Source organism: Lotus japonicus, chromosome 3 (assembly GCF_012489685.1).
Source record: "Lotus japonicus ecotype B-129 chromosome 3, LjGifu_v1.2".
NCBI classification, from domain to species: Eukaryota; Viridiplantae; Streptophyta; class Magnoliopsida; order Fabales; family Fabaceae; genus Lotus; species Lotus japonicus.
The window spans coordinates 14,167,348-14,182,794 of NC_080043.1; the positions used below are offsets into that span (position 1 = coordinate 14,167,348).

The 15,447-nt window shown below is 36.6% G+C and overlaps 4 protein-coding genes across 5 annotated transcripts; 1 reads left to right on the forward strand and 3 right to left on the reverse strand.

Moving 5' to 3' along the window:
• The first annotated feature begins 2,381 nt into the window (after positions 1–2,381).
• LOC130745680 (dirigent protein 21-like) lies at positions 2,382–3,129 on the forward strand. Its single transcript, XM_057598043.1, has one exon. It carries the CDS (start codon positions 2,430–2,432, stop codon positions 3,003–3,005), a length of 576 nt encoding a protein of 191 aa, XP_057454026.1. The 5' UTR covers positions 2,382–2,429; the 3' UTR covers positions 3,006–3,129.
• A 670-nt stretch (positions 3,130–3,799) lies between these two features.
• Positions 3,800–5,683, reverse strand: LOC130745679 (GRAS family protein TF80-like). Its single transcript, XM_057598042.1, has 2 exons — positions 4,683–5,683; positions 3,800–4,497 (listed from the first exon to the last, which is right to left on the reverse strand). Exons 1-2 carry the CDS (start codon positions 5,138–5,140, stop codon positions 4,332–4,334), a joined length of 624 nt encoding a protein of 207 aa, XP_057454025.1. The 5' UTR covers positions 5,141–5,683; the 3' UTR covers positions 3,800–4,331.
• A 2,323-nt stretch (positions 5,684–8,006) lies between these two features.
• On the reverse strand, positions 8,007–10,304 carry LOC130748606 (GRAS family protein TF80-like). 2 transcript variants are annotated; one of them, XM_057601838.1, is made up of 2 exons: positions 10,191–10,304; positions 8,007–9,649 (listed from the first exon to the last, which is right to left on the reverse strand). In XM_057601838.1, exons 1-2 carry the CDS (start codon positions 10,198–10,200, stop codon positions 8,463–8,465), a joined length of 1,197 nt encoding a protein of 398 aa, XP_057457821.1. In that variant the 5' UTR covers positions 10,201–10,304; the 3' UTR covers positions 8,007–8,462. The 2 variants fall into 2 exon arrangements, with proteins under 2 accessions (XP_057457821.1, XP_057457820.1); XM_057601837.1 differs by having other exon boundaries at positions 8,007–9,745.
• A 1,808-nt stretch (positions 10,305–12,112) lies between these two features.
• On the reverse strand, positions 12,113–14,775 carry LOC130748354 (GRAS family protein TF80-like). Its single transcript, XM_057601568.1, has 2 exons — positions 14,307–14,775; positions 12,113–13,806 (listed from the first exon to the last, which is right to left on the reverse strand). Exons 1-2 carry the CDS (start codon positions 14,314–14,316, stop codon positions 12,485–12,487), a joined length of 1,332 nt encoding a protein of 443 aa, XP_057457551.1. The 5' UTR covers positions 14,317–14,775; the 3' UTR covers positions 12,113–12,484.
• Positions 14,776–15,447: the final 672 nt, after the last annotated feature.

The following is a 15,447-nucleotide window of genomic DNA, read 5'->3' on the forward strand; positions in this document are numbered from 1 at the left end:
AAATATTGTTTATGATATCTTGTATTACTTTTTTTTTTGTTACATCTATCTATCTATATATTATTACTTTGAAGCTACTATTTTTGTGTGTATACTAATTTTAATTCTAATTATGTTGTGTATTGTAGTGAAGGAACTTCAGATAAGGCCCAACCCAAAGCCATCGTTCAGAAAAAAAAAAACAAAAAACCCCTAACTCATATAAATACTCTCATTTACACAAACCCTAAAAAACCTTCAGCCGTTTCTCTTCTCTTCTCCTCTCCAGAACCTTCAGCCGTTTCTTCCTTTCTCTTCTTCCCTTCCCACTTTCTCTTCAAACCCTAGCCGCCACCCAACCAGAATCCCTCCTCCCACCATGACTACAACCTCATCTCATCTCTTCTCCACAAAAACCCTAGCCGCCCTCTCTCTCTCTCTCTCTCTCTCATATATCTGACGTCCCCATCATCATCATCTTCTTCTTCTTCTTCTTCTTCCTCCCTTTCTCCTTCTCATCTTCCCGTTCTCCCCCTCATCCTCTCTTCCCCTTCTTTTTTCCTCTTCTTATACTGTTCTTCAAACCCGATTCTTCTTCTTCTTCCTCATTTTCGCCCCCAACCGATCCAAAACCTTAACTTTCGCCCCTACCGATCAAAAACCCTCATTTTTCTCCAAAACCGAGTTAAGAAGCACCTGGATCGGAGATTTTTAATGCATGCAAGGCTCGTTGCTATCCAAGCAACGATTTTTTCACCAAAATCCGAGGGAAGAAGCACCTGGATCGGACATTTAAGGCTCTGAGGTATGTAAAAATCAAATTTTTACTTGATTTTGTTTGTTTAAAATTTGCACTAACTGAATCCCTCTCCTCTCCCTTCCAGATCATCTCCCTGTCAACCAAACTGGACGTGCAAGCCAACCTCTGAAGATGGATTTTTTTTTCATGTAAATATCAATATTCAGTGTAAAAGAACGATTTTTTACTGTAAAGTTTGATTTTTTTATGTAAAGTTTGGATTTTTATTAATACTGCTATAAGATGTATGCTAAATGCTAACCTCTTTAATGCTCATTTTCTCCTGCTTGTTGATGCAAGTTTGCCTCTACTGTAAAGTTTGATTTTTTTATGTAAAGTTTGGATTTTTTATGTAAAGTGAATGATGGGAGTAGAGTAGAGTCATGGAAGGTGGTAGGGCTGATTGAACAGGTGAACACGGGGAAGGAGGAAAGTGATGCATGAATAGTGCAATGAATAGTGCTCTTAGCTGGAATCAGGACTTTGAAAATAGCCTTTAGATTAGCAGTTGAAATCAACGGCCAGGATTTAATTTCCCTTATGAATAGTGCTTTTGAAACTGCCCATTAAGTAGATGTAGATATCAGTTCTTATATGTATTGCTATAAGATGTATGCTAACCTCTTTGATGATCCTTTCCTTCTCCTTCTGCTTGTATCCTTTTGTTGATGCAATTTTGCCTCTACTTCTCCTTCTACTTTCTCATCACCTTCTCTTCTGCTTTATACTCTAGTTGATGCTTGCTTCTTCCTCTACTTACTTTCTCCTCTGACCTGAGAAAGTGAATGATGGGAGTGGAGTTGTTGGAAGCGTATGGAAGGGAGAAGTTCCTGGCAGTGGCAGTGTAGTTGGTGGTGGCGTGTGAACAGTGTGTGTAAGAGAGACACTGCAGGTGATGTGTGGTTAGGTGAGGAGGAGAATCAGCTGTTGGATTAGAAGTTGAAATCAATGGTTCATATTGAAAGTGAGGCAAAAAAAAGTCTCACAAGTGAGTGGCCAAGATTAGAGTGAAAATGGAGAGAGATTGGAATAGACGGCTCAGATTCATAGTTCTCTTATGAATAGTAAATTCTTGTCTTTCTTTTAAGTTGTAGTAGATTGAGGGACCTAAAATATTTAAGCCTTCGTATATACAAATAGTTGGACAGTTATTAAACACGTCGGTGATTAGACAACAAGTTTAAGGTAAATGTTGTATTCTCTATGCACTTTAAAGTGCGCAAGTAGCTCTTATGAAAGTAGGCTGTTATAGCTTTTAAAAAAGTGATTATAAGCCTAAAACGGATAAAAGATGAAGGAGTTATGACCATTACAAATTAAGCGAAGAACTTTAATTAAAATCTAAAAGACATAACTCGTAACGGGCATAACTCCAAGCCAAGAAAAAATGAATATAATGAAGATGATGATGAGATAAAAGTGAAAGCGAGGCTAGGAAATAAATGCTTTTTATTTTCCTTCAACAATCCAAGCCCTTGGACCGAGTGCTGCCACGTGAAATTGAGCTTCCCTCTTTGATGTTCCTCGCGGTATCCGTGGGGCAATAAAATATTCAACACTCATGCAGTATTTAATTCCAAGCCCCCTTTATAAAACAAGTGGTCCCTGTTTATATTAGGGACAAGCTCATTGTTGTGTCTTACAAGTTACAATGGCTGTTCCTGTTGCTCTTAGCTTCTTCCTTCTCTTATCTCTCACCCTCTTTTCTCCAACCCATGGACGAGTTTTCTCACAAAATTCCCACATCAAATTACCATCAGAATCAGAATCTCCTCTAAGAAACAAACTAACCCACCTCCACTTCTACTACCACGACATCAGAAACAGCAACAACCCCACAATTGTCCAAATCATTGACACCCCTAAGAACGTTCCAAATGGGTTTGGTTCCACTTTTGTGATGGATGATGCCATGACAGAAGGGCCAGAACTGAGTTCCAAGCAGATTGGAAGAGCTCAGGGTTTGTTTGGTTTGGCTTCTTTGCAGGATCTTGGGATGTTCATGTTGACAAATTTTGCTTTCACAGAGGGTAGTGAGTATGCAGGGAGCACGCTCAGCATGGTTGGGAGGAATCCCATATCGGAGCAGAATAGAGAAATGGCTATTGTTGGTGGTACTGGAGTGTTTAGGTTTGCTAGTGGCTATGCCATTGCAAATAGTCTTAATTCTGTTTCTACCCCTGAGCATTTTATTGTGGAGTATAATGTCACTGTTTCTCATGCCTGAAATGCCCTTTGTTAAGATATTTACTAGAGAAGAGATGCTTACTAGTGGTAGTGTACTTGTCAATAAATGGCTGAAGCTTGCCCTGTGTTTTTGTCAATTTTAATGAAGTTTGCATATATACTAATGCTATATCTCATACTTAGTGCTCTGCATCCAGATTCATTGCAAATTTGCAATCATCTTTTCATGCACTTACTTAATATAAGTCATTAGATTTATATAGGATGGTTAATATTTAATCTCACTTAATATGATATAAATAAACCATCGGATCTTAATCAAACGACTGTATTTGTGACTGCAGTGCAGTCAACGGCCGTATAAGTGAAACAAAATCTAAGAAGAAAATTGACGAATGCACATTTATTTCGCCCACACCCACATCAATCGCAGGTGTGGAGTGTTGTGACCACCCGAAAACTTGGGATAGCAAGAATGTGATAGCAGGATGGTCTTGAAACGATGGCTGTCAAAGGTTTGGGAAGAGAAAGAAGATAAAATCTCATTCGCGCTTGAGAAAGAAAGAAGAGGAAGCCTTGTTGTGGAGGCTGAGGCGTGTGACTATGTTTTTCATTTAGGGTTGTTTTCTTGCGGGTGGTTTTTTTTTTTGAAACTATAGAAACACCCCTAAACTACCTACTTTGGGCTTTAAGTTAAAGGCATTTTCGTAAAGTTGGGTGGTCTTTCCTGTCCGATTGCGATTCCACACGAATATCCAAAAAACCAGCTGTGATGGCGAATTGAGATGTGGTGTGCCATGCCATCTCAGGAGGTAGGGGCAACATGATGCACGATTCTGATAACTAAGGTTACATGATAATAAAATGAGTTTGGAACATTTACACGCTTAAGCAAATAACTAAATAGTAAATGAACCCTAGTGTCCCTTTTTAATGTGCACTAATAAATTATTCTTGCCTATAATTGAGACATATTCATCTTCTATACCTTCCAGGCTGATACAGAAAAGAGTGACTTATCATTCCAGCACACAAACAAACATTTATTTTCTTGAAGAAGCTTATATCCATTTCCATAGCCATGTAATTCCTTTTTTGCCTGCATCATCCAGTCAATTCAAGCCTTGGGATCCAAGTCTCAAGTTTCTCATGGCTCTCTTTTCTCTCAACCCCTTCACATGAAACAATGTTCTTTATTTCATCCCCTAATAAAGTCCTCTCCAGCATGACTCTCTCCACAACTGTTTCTAAAACAGTTGATTCCAAGCATTTGAAAAATGTCCCATAAAATTCCAATGCTTTGTCAACCCTTTCTGTCAAAGAAGAACCATTAACATTGGACTCTTGTTCAGTAATCACCACCAGTCTAGGTTGGAGCTTCCTCAGGCCATTTAGAAAGCATTCCATCTTGGGTGAAGAAGCACAGAGGAAATGACAACAGAGATAAATCAGGACTCTGGTTCATCATTTTTTCCCCAAGGACCTCCTTTAATGTGCTCTGATTCATTGATTCCAGTGGGGTGTTCCTGCAGCTGGACAGAGACAGAACCAGAAAAGTTAGGTAAGAGAGGCGAAAATTTAATATATTAAGCCAAATTAACAATTACTAGTTGGAAGAGACAGTGTAGAAATTCTATGGGGGACGATTATAACATTTGAATACTATTCTTATTGGGAAAAAAAATTATCTTTGGGGGAGAGTCCCCCATTTCCTCACTATGTAGGTTTGCCTTTGCAGTTGGCCATTGAATCATCAGTGGCCAGAAGAGAGTGAAGCTGAAGCACTGAGCTGATAGCAAGAGGTTCTCCTTTCTCTACAGGAAATCTTTCAAGGTCAAGATTCTCCAAAGAGCTCACAATAGCATTGAATTGGAGATGGAGATTCAACTCTTGGGCTGCAACCCCCAAGTGAATGGCCATTTGCTCTAAGACTTCCTTCTTCTCATGAATGCCTGTAATTTTCAGAAGTAGTGGCTTCTTTTGATGATCTTTTAGTTTTAACCTTTGCATGAGGTAAATCCACTGAGCAGCCTCTGATGCACTGAGATCAATGACATGGATCACTTTCATGGCTTTAGCAATGGCATGACTTGAGATCACATAAGCAATCTTCAAAAATGGATAAAACTGAAAGAATAAATTCTTGACTACTAGTTCTTCAGGGGATAGCACCATCAAATGTTCAGGCGCTCGGGTGGCACTTATTATGGGGAAGGCTACATACGAAACAGAACCTGAATTTTAGGAGAGCACTACCGATTGATGTGTCTTTGAGGTGTGTGTTATGTCTGAGTGCAGATAAGTCCCTAGACCACCCAATGTTGCTCTGTTACTCTGTTAGCGTTCCTCCTATTTGCTAGCTGTAGGGGAGGTTATGTGTAGTGTAACAACTTTTAAATTCTCATTTTGTACAGTTTTTTCTGGGTTGAGGTATACCCTTTTCCCTCATATTAATATTAACTACTTTGGCTTACCAAAAAACAATCGTGAGCATCACCTTGGTTCATTTAAACATCCTGTGGGTCCATAATATTCCAAACGTCACAAAGACTTATTTCAGTGGATAAAAAGCTTAGGAACTCATGGATTTCAACATGCAAAATGTTAATCTTAAGCAATTTGAAAATCATATAATATTACACTCTTTTTTTTTCCTACTAAAGTAAACCATCAGACTCAGAGCCACTTAAAACAACCTAAGAACAACTTCATCATAATACTCAAACATGCATCACAGACACATTGTACTCAACAATCGCAACACCAGAAGTAACGTTAAACATATAAGTCTTAGCCAAAGCAAAGCCCCTTGCAAATCTAAATACCCCACTACCTCCAACAACAGGCATTTCCCTAACTTTTTCCATAACAGCATTCCTCCCAAGAATGCTGACGGTGCTGCCATTGTATACACCCTCAGCATTGTATACCGGTGGAACCTTTTGGAGGTCCAACAATTTGCATAGTGGTCGGGTTTTTACTAGTTAGGTTGTCATGGAAATAGAAGTGGAATTGGGTGAGTTTTTCCATGGGTTTTGCAGATGGAGAAGCAAGAGACTGCTCCGTAAACACTTCACTAGTTGAAGTTAAGGGGCTTGACATGATAATGATAATAGTGAGATGAAAGGCAAAGAGGAAACTAAGGAGTGAAGCCATCATAGTACAATTTTCCTCTATGTTAGCCAATGGTAGCTACTAGCTAGGAACCAGTTATTTATAGGCAGGCAGAAGCTTAAGGATATTCTCCACTTTAAAAAGGTCTTATTAATTGTAAATTGAGTAGACTTATTTGAGTTTCATTACTTGACGAGTAATGATATATACACACCTCATTATTTATACACTTCATTTTCACCTATTTTTATTTCTATCTCTCTCCTCTTATCATCTATCACCATCTTATACTTTCTCTCTCTTACTTTTTCTTTTATTCATATCTCTCTCCTCCTTCACCTCTTTCCACCTCAATTTAGAGGTGTGGACAAATAATTATTGATACTTGACTTGTGAAACTTTTTATACCAAATTTGGTGTGAAGTTAAAAGAGAAAATAATTCATTGTGGAGGATTATATATATGTAGTAGCTAATTTGTTTGAAAATTGTACAACATACATCTTTAAAAAGTATTCCAAATAAATTTTTGTTGAAGTTACATTCCAAATAACACAGTCCATTTTGATATTGTCGGTCTCTTAATCTTTTGATATTGTCAGTCTCTTAATCTTTCATGTCATGTATAATCAAATAAGATTCTAGTTTACTGAATTAAGGCACCAAATTATATGAGAAAAGAAAGTTGGTGTACCTATCTTGAAAAAAATATTGATCTTTAATATGATGTTGGTATCATTATAATTATTATCATTATGATAATTATTATTATTGTTGTTGTTGATGATGATGATAGTTGTTAATATTTATATTATTGATAAATAAGATGTTGATAAATTAAAAAAGAAAACAAAAATTATATCTTTGAGATGGTATGAATAATTACGTGTCCTCGAGGACTTATGGGTTGGGTATATAGGGGGAGCTGTAGGGATCGATTCCTGCCGGGTGTAATTTATCTTTCCGATGTAAAAAAAAGAATAATTACGTGAATTAAATTATTTTGCAAGTAATGTATTAAAAAGGTAAGGGATATATTTTATGAGAATGGTCTTTTTATATGAGAACATAAAAAGAAATCGTGGCCGTTAAATTTGATCATAAATTGTCTAGATTAAAATAATTTAAAAATCATGTGATAGTCATGTGACCATTTAAAAATGTTATGTGACAAAAATGTCACATGGCTTAATATATGATACAACTCATAACTTATACCCTGCCACTAAAACTTCATAGTTCATAATACTCAATGCTCACATTGCATATTAGTTACATTATCAAAAAAAAAAAAAAAAACATATATGTATGAACCACATAATTAACCGGGACAAGCAAGCCCTTACACTCTTTTTATTTCCTACTAAAGTAAATCCTCAGGGTATAAGTTTTCTGAACTCAATCCTAAGCTTAGGACTGTGTTCTAACTTATTTTGTAAACTAATTTGTTTTTAAATTTCATAATCAATCACCAAAGAAGACATGGAAAACTTAGTTTTAGGCCTTGGTTAATGGCTTGCTTGTCCTGGTTCTGTGGTTCATTGAGTGGTTATAAAGTTTTAGTGGCAGTCTTGCTTTTGTTGGCAGAGATCACTTGTACTACTTCAGTTGGAGATGTACGTACTACGTAGTTATGCTTGACTAAAAGAAATAAAACTGTTTGTAATGTTATGTATGTAATATGCTGGTGTCAATTTGATAATTAAAACCGAGCTCTGAAGCAATGCAAGTATTGCAATGTCTTCTTACATGCAGAAGGGGTTGGGGTCTCTTAAACATGTAGTTCTATGTTTGTTCGATTTCTTCATTCATGTGTATAAAAAAAATGCACTTGGGTGGACTCCCCATTTTATTGCTCGATGGTTCTCAATAAATTTAGTCTTTCACTAATTAAGTGAGGGGATACTTTGCGAAAAAGGGAGGAGACGAACACAATAAACAAATGGATTATATCTGTTTTTTGTAAGTAATAAAGATAGTGTTCCAATTTTTTTTTGTAGACACCTAACTTTAGGTAAGAAAGAAAGAAGGCTTAATTACATATTTGGTCCCTCATCTGTACCTTTTCACGATTTCGGTCCCCAACAAAAATCAATTACATTTTGGTAAAGTTGGGTGGTCTTCCCTATTCTGTTGCGATCCCACACGAATATCCAAAAAATCAGCTGCGACGGCGAATTGAGATTTGACGTGCCATGCCATCTCGGGAGATAGGGGCAACATGATGCCACGATTCTAATAAGTAATAACTAAGGTTACATGATAATAAAATGAGTTTGGAACATTTACCCTCTTAAGCAAATAACTAAATAGTAAATGAACTCTAGTGTCCCTTTTTAATGTGCACTAATAAATTATTCTTGCCTATTGAGACATATTCATCTTCAATAGACCTTCCAGGCTGACACAGAAAAGAGTGGCTTATCATTCCAACACACAAACAAACATTTATTTTCTTGAAGAAGCTTATATCCATTTCCATAGCCTTGTAATTCCTTTTTTGCCTGCATCATCCAGTCATATCTGATAGTTTCCCTCCCAAACCCAGCCAATTCAAGCCTTGGGATCCAAGTCTCAAGTTTCTCATGCCTCTCTTTTCTCTCAACCCCTTCACATGCAACAATGTTCTTTATTTCATCCCCTAATAAAGTCCTCTCCAGCATGATTCTCTCCACAGCTGTTCCTAAAAAAGTTGATTCCAAGCATTTGAACAATGCCCCATAAAAGTCCAATGCTTTGTCAACCCTTTCTGTCAAAGAAGAACCATTGACATTGGACTCTTGTTCAGTAATCACCACCAGTCTAGGTTGGAGCTTCCTGAGGCCATTTAGAAATCCTTCCATCTTGGGTGAAGAAGCACATATAGGAAATGATAACAGAGATGAACCAGAACTCTGGTTGATCTTTTTTTTCCCAAGGACCTCCTTAAATGTGCTTTGATTCATTGATTCCGATGGGGGGTTCCTGCAGCTGGACATTGAATCATCAGTGGCCAGAAGAGAGTGAAGCTGAAGCACTGAGCTAATTGCAAGAGGCTCTCCTTTCTCCACAGGCAAACTTTCAAGGTCAAGATTCTCCAGAGAGCTCACAATAGCATTGAATTGGAGATGGAAATTAAACTTTTGAGCTTCAACTCCCAAGTGAAGGGCCATTTGCTCTAAAACTTCCTTCTTCTCATGAATGGCTGTAATTTTCAGAAGTAGTGGCTTCTTTTGTTGTTCTTTTAACCTCTGCATGAGGTAAATCCACTGAGCAGCTTCAGATGCACTGAGATCAATGACATGGATCACTTCTTCCCCTTTCATGGCTTCAGCAATGGCATGACTTGAGATCACATAAGCAATCTTCAAAAATGGATAAAACTGAAAGAATAAATTCTTTACTAATAGTTCTTCAGAGGTTGACAATGTTTTTGGCAAACTTAGAGCTTTAGGTACACCTTTCAGATTTTTCAGCACTTGGAAAGCTAGTCCCTCACTGACATAGGTGGCTACCCTCTGCATTGCATCACCATAAGGGGAAGCGATGTGAGCAAGATACTCCAGCGCATTATCTGCATATTCAATGCTTCCTGACTCAATAAACATAGCACAGGCATTAATAATACGAGCCAGGTATTTTCCCCTATCTTCTTCATTCATATCTTTGAGCCATGCATATGGTGAACCTAATCCAAAAGATAACTTCATCAGAGAAACTGAAAAAGAAACACTATGTACACTTGAAAAGAGTGTAATAAAGGATAATTGTTCCTCTTCAATCATTTCCACCCTTAACAGGAAAATGAGCTTGAATTTAGAACAGATATAAATACAAGGTCCATGGAGAAATTGCTCTACCTTTCATTTATGGTTATCACATAATTACAGAAGAAAAAATTGTAATTTCTGAAGAAAAACAAATTGTGCATGAGATGATAAAGCACTTATGGTGCCTAATAAGAGATTGACCAAATGGAAAGGGAGAAATAATTTGAAGGTTTCAAGTTTCAACAACATAAAGCAGTGAAAAAGTAACAGAGATTTATTCTCTTCTTTGTTGGAACATATACTTTCTTCTTATATTTCTTGAAGACTAATATTCTACTATGTAGAGTGAGTATTAGTATATACCTAGGTCCATAAGTTACCCTTTGGTTCACCTAAATGACCAGCAATCTCTCAAGATCTTTACTACGCTCCCAATCCAATTAAAAACACAGATGAAAACTTCCTAGAGGATCCAAATGTTCCGAAAAGAGAATGCAAAGCTCCAAAGGGACTGTGGTGTCTGATTATATAGGGAAGTGAATCAATATAAGTTAAAGTAATTGTAATCCATTCAGTAAGAGACAATAAAAGGAGTTGTTCTTGTCACCATTGATTTGTACAACTTTGATCAAATTTATTTTTGCTCTCCTGATCTCTTCATAAGATGACATTTATGCCGGCTAAACCGGGCATCATAGTTCTATTGATCTACAAGCCAACAAGGTTGCATATGAAAATCATGGTGTGTGTGATATTATTGATTTAACATTGTTGCACTAAATTTGTCATTGAAAACTTCTAAGACTATTATTGGGTTTCATATAAAAAGTTGCACTCTTGGAAAAGGAGATAGGTACTAAGAAATTTGTTTCCATAGGAGGAGATGAAAATATTTCCCATACCCCTTGGTTTATGGAGAAAGAATGAGACAAGTAAGTATTGACAAAACCAAATGTGGATGGAACAAAAAATGCTGATTACTATCAGATAAAGAAGTGCTGTAAAATATCTTTAAAACTGCATGTCAATATAATTCTTTAGGATAAACAAACTGTTGGAAATATAATCATTCAACTGGTTCATGAGTCATGACACAAACATAGGTTTCTTATGGCATAAGGGAATAAAATTCAAACAAAGTTGCCAGCTTGTGCTTTGAAACAAAGATTTCTTGTCTAAAATTCAAGCCATCAACTATCATTCCATATAAAAAGAATAATGTAGGAGAATGCAAGGTTAATATTTTGTAGCTTTTCAGTTTGGACAAGAAAATTTCCTAAAACATAATTCTGCAGCGTAGAAAACTAAGCACATGAAGAGTCACAAAAAACAGTTTCTAAAAGCAATGGCTAACAAGATGAGTATTAAGTATTTCATAGAGATTATGGATATCTGAATTGGATAAATCTAGGATAGCTAGTAGGGTCGACCCAAGGAATGACAACATAATGTAAGGGCATAGAATATACTAACAAAATTGATCATTCCGATCCACACTCTTGAAATGCATTGATATCTTAGAAACATTTTTAATAGTTATGAGATGCTGATTTTTTAATATGATACCTTGAATTCTTGGAAGTCTACTATATTCATGTCATTGTATTATAAAAGACACCTGTTTTAAAATCTCAAGTGAGAAACCAATGATAACTGGTTGGAAATTAAATATAATACGTGGTCTTTTGCCAGAGGTTTAGGTGAGATTACAAACAGTTAGAATTTTCGTCCACCAAAAGGTTCAGAATGTAAAACAAAGAAGATTATCTAGTGGCTAAAGGTGCTTTAGTGATTGCAGGATCATATAAGGGTGGTTAACCAATGGTTTCAAAGAAATAAATTAAGTATTGTATGTTCAAAATGTTCATATGTTGATAAAGGTGTATGTTCAATAAGTATTGTATGTTCATTTATTGTTCATAAGTATTGTATGTTCATAAGTATTGTATGTTCATAAACACATCCATAAGTATTCTATGTTCATTTATTGTTCATATGTTGATAAACACATCCATCAAAATGTTCATATAAGGGTGGTTAACCAATGATAATCACACCTAGATTGTGTGAAGCCAATTGATGTCAAAGCAGCTGAAAACTTTTGAACCACTGTCTAGAGGCTTGTCTAAGACAATAAATGAATTTTTGAAGCTTACATACAAGATTCGCCCCCTTAATACCATATCCTAATGGTAAATCCTTGGAAACCTCTTCAAACATACTGGTTTTTGTTGTGAAATAGATTCATGTGTATTTTGTATCAAGTATGATCAGAGTGATAAACATAATGAGGAATAATTAACATTCTCATCATTGATCAATGAATGGTACAAGAATCTCCATACATGCTGAGATATAGTTACTTCCTTCAGTGTTAGTTACAGAAACTGAATAACTAACTCTAGAAAGTCTAACTAACTCACATATACAAGATGGATGTGTTTTGACATCTTTAAAACCTTCAGCAGCTCTAGAGAAAAAAAATCATAAAATCTATACATATAAACAATTTAAAGCTAGAAAAGAAAATAATTATGAAAGTATAAACCCATCTATCTCCTTCTCTTGATTATTCATTTATTTCTCTTGAAATCCTTTGCTTATTAACGAAAATACACAAGCAGACCTTCATCATATATATCTGAAGTTAGTAACATTCATTTCCTGAAACTCCATGCTGATACAGAAAACAGTGGCCTATCACTCCAGCAGATAAGCAAACCATCATTCTCTTCTCTAAACTTGTACTTATGACCATATCTCTGCAACAGACTCTTAGCTTCAATCCTACCATTGTAGCTCAAAGGAACCTTCACAAACCCCGCCAATTCGAGCCTCCGAATCCATTTCTCGAGTTTTTCATGCCTCTCCTTTCTATCAACTCCCTCACAAGCAATGATGTTCTTGATCTGCTCCCCCAGAAGCATGCTCTCAAGTTTTTGCCTCTCCACTGAAGTTCTCATCACAGTAGAATCCAAGCAGTCAAAAAGTGCACTGTAAAAATACAATGATCTATCAATCCGCTCCATCAAATTGGAACCATTTAGATTCGATTCTTGCTCAGTGATCACCATCAGTTTCGGCTGGAGCTTCCGCATCGCATTGAGAAAGACCCCCATCTTAGGCGAGGCACCGAAAGAAAGAGGAGACAAAGCAGAATCAGGACTTAAAATATATGCATTGATCATGTCTCTCTCAAGCCACTCAGCAAAAGTCCTCTGGCCCATGTGCACTGCTCTCTGCAGGTTCATAGATGCCGCTCCGGCTGGCGAGAACTTCCCACTCATGTCATCGTCCGTGGCAAGAAGAGAATGAAGCTGAAGAACTGAAGTGATTGCAAGAGCTTCACCTGTCTTCACAGGCAAGTTTTCAAAGTCAACATCTTCCAGTTTGCTAACAATTGGATTAAACTGTAAAGGGAAATCCAAATTCCCAGCTTCAGCTGTCAAGTGAAGACTCATTTGGTCTAATACCTCTTTCTTTTCATGAATACCTGTGATTTTTAGATGGGGCGGGCCTCCATGGCGGTTTTTTAATGTTAGTAGAAGATTCACCCACTGAGCTGGTTCAGAACAATGAAGATCAATGATGTGAACCCAGTTTTCACTTTCCATAGCTTCTACAATTGCTTGGTTTGTGATCAGGTATGAAAACTTCAGGAAGGGGCAAAGTTCATAGAAGTATTTCTGAACAAGGAAGTCTTCTGAAGACGATGATGTTTTCGAGGAATTGAGAGCTTTGTATACACCAGGTAAATGTTTGACTATCCTGTAACCAAGTGCTTCACTGAAATAAGTGACCATCCTTTGCACTGCATCACCATCAGGAGATGAAATCTGAGAAATGAGCTCAAGTCCTATATCTGCATTCTTGATGCTTCCAGATGCGACGCATTTAGCGCACTCAATAAGAAGGCTTATTGGGTTTTTTAATCCTTGGGAGTCATATCTCAGCTCCCTCATCCACTGATATGGTGAACCTGGTCCAAAGCAGCTGAATTAGCATAAGTAAACAAAATATGTCCGTTCCACTCAAAAGCATCAAATTTCACTCACTTCTCACAATGTTAGGCCTTGATCTTTTTTCTTTTTCATTTATTGCTTTGATGGGCTTAAATTTTTAACAACAACTGAATAATCTTTTCCTTTATTAAACCAAGTGATGCATATGAACCATTTATAGGTTCTATGCTTTTGTCCTTCTAATATAATTTTAATGCAGCAATCAGCGTTTTGTATAGCCTTTGCACTACAGTAAAAGTTGATTCCATGTGATTGAAATCATGGGTTCTAGTCCTGGAAACAACCTCTTGTGTAAAAAAAACAAGGTAAGGCGGCATACAATAGGCTATGTGGTGGGATCCGCGCATAGCGGGAGCTTTAATGCACCCAACTGCCCTTTTCTATCAAACATTTTGTTTAGCCATGAATTTATTGAATAATAGAGTGAAAAAAAAAGTAGCCAATGAGTATATTTTACCTGACTCCATAAGGTGAACCTTAGACAACTGATCAAGAACACCTACAACTTCAAAAAATTTACAGCCGGTGATCTTGGTTAGGCCAAAGGCCTCTAAGAGCAGCCAAAGAAAGGTTCTAATGTTCCCAGGCTAAGTGCAAAGCTCTAGAGTGTATGTCATGTGGGGTTTTATACAGACCAAGTCAATTGAATTGAAGCTTTTGTCTTGGAAGTATTTAGACAGAATGGACAAGAGAAAGTGATTGATTTTGTCACCTCTAATTTGTCATCCTTCAGGTGCAGCAGAGGAATATGGAATTTCTGAGATGCAGAGCCGTTTCAACCCATAATTGTCTATTTGTATATATAAGCATATTCAATTATTCATTGCTTGTTTCTTAGTTGTTGATGATGATGAGCATTGCAAGGTAAATCTTAGGAAGGTCCTCCAAAACTATATTGGATTCATGCTGAAACCTAGCTCCTCCACTTTCTTTGGACAAAGGTCTCACAAGGGAATGGTTGAGATTGATGTGTTGGACAAAGGTGAAGACAAGGAAATGGTTGAGATTGATGTGCAAGTGTATGTTTTATGCGCAAATTCTCACATTGGAAGTGGTTGCAATATCTTAGGGTCACTATGCAAAAAATAATATTTTTCTATGCCTTCTAGCTCTTTGAATACTACACATCAATTGGACTTATATGCATGATCAACATGTCCTACAATAAACTTCACTCAAGGTGCATAATTACCATTTGTCATTTTTTTAGCATTTTGGATAACATTTGCCAAAAAAATTAGGGTTTTGTTTGCCGTTTAATCAACAAGTTTCTGCCATAACATAAGAGACTATTATAAAGAACAAAAATTAAACCTGAGAATATGATCTGGCTGGTCTAAGTTATTCAATGGCGACAAGCAAGGTACAAAATAAACAAATACTCCTATCTTGTTAACTTAGCCATAGGGATATACCCCCCATCTAAGGATTATTTATAATTATTTTAAAAAAATGTGTTCAATTTTTAATACACTCATCATAAACTCTATTGATCAACCTAGAGTGGAGTTAAATAAATCCATGGGTAAGATAGAAATCTCTGTTACTAAACTTCGTTTAAATTTAACTCACCGCCAGAAAGAAAATTTACTATGACT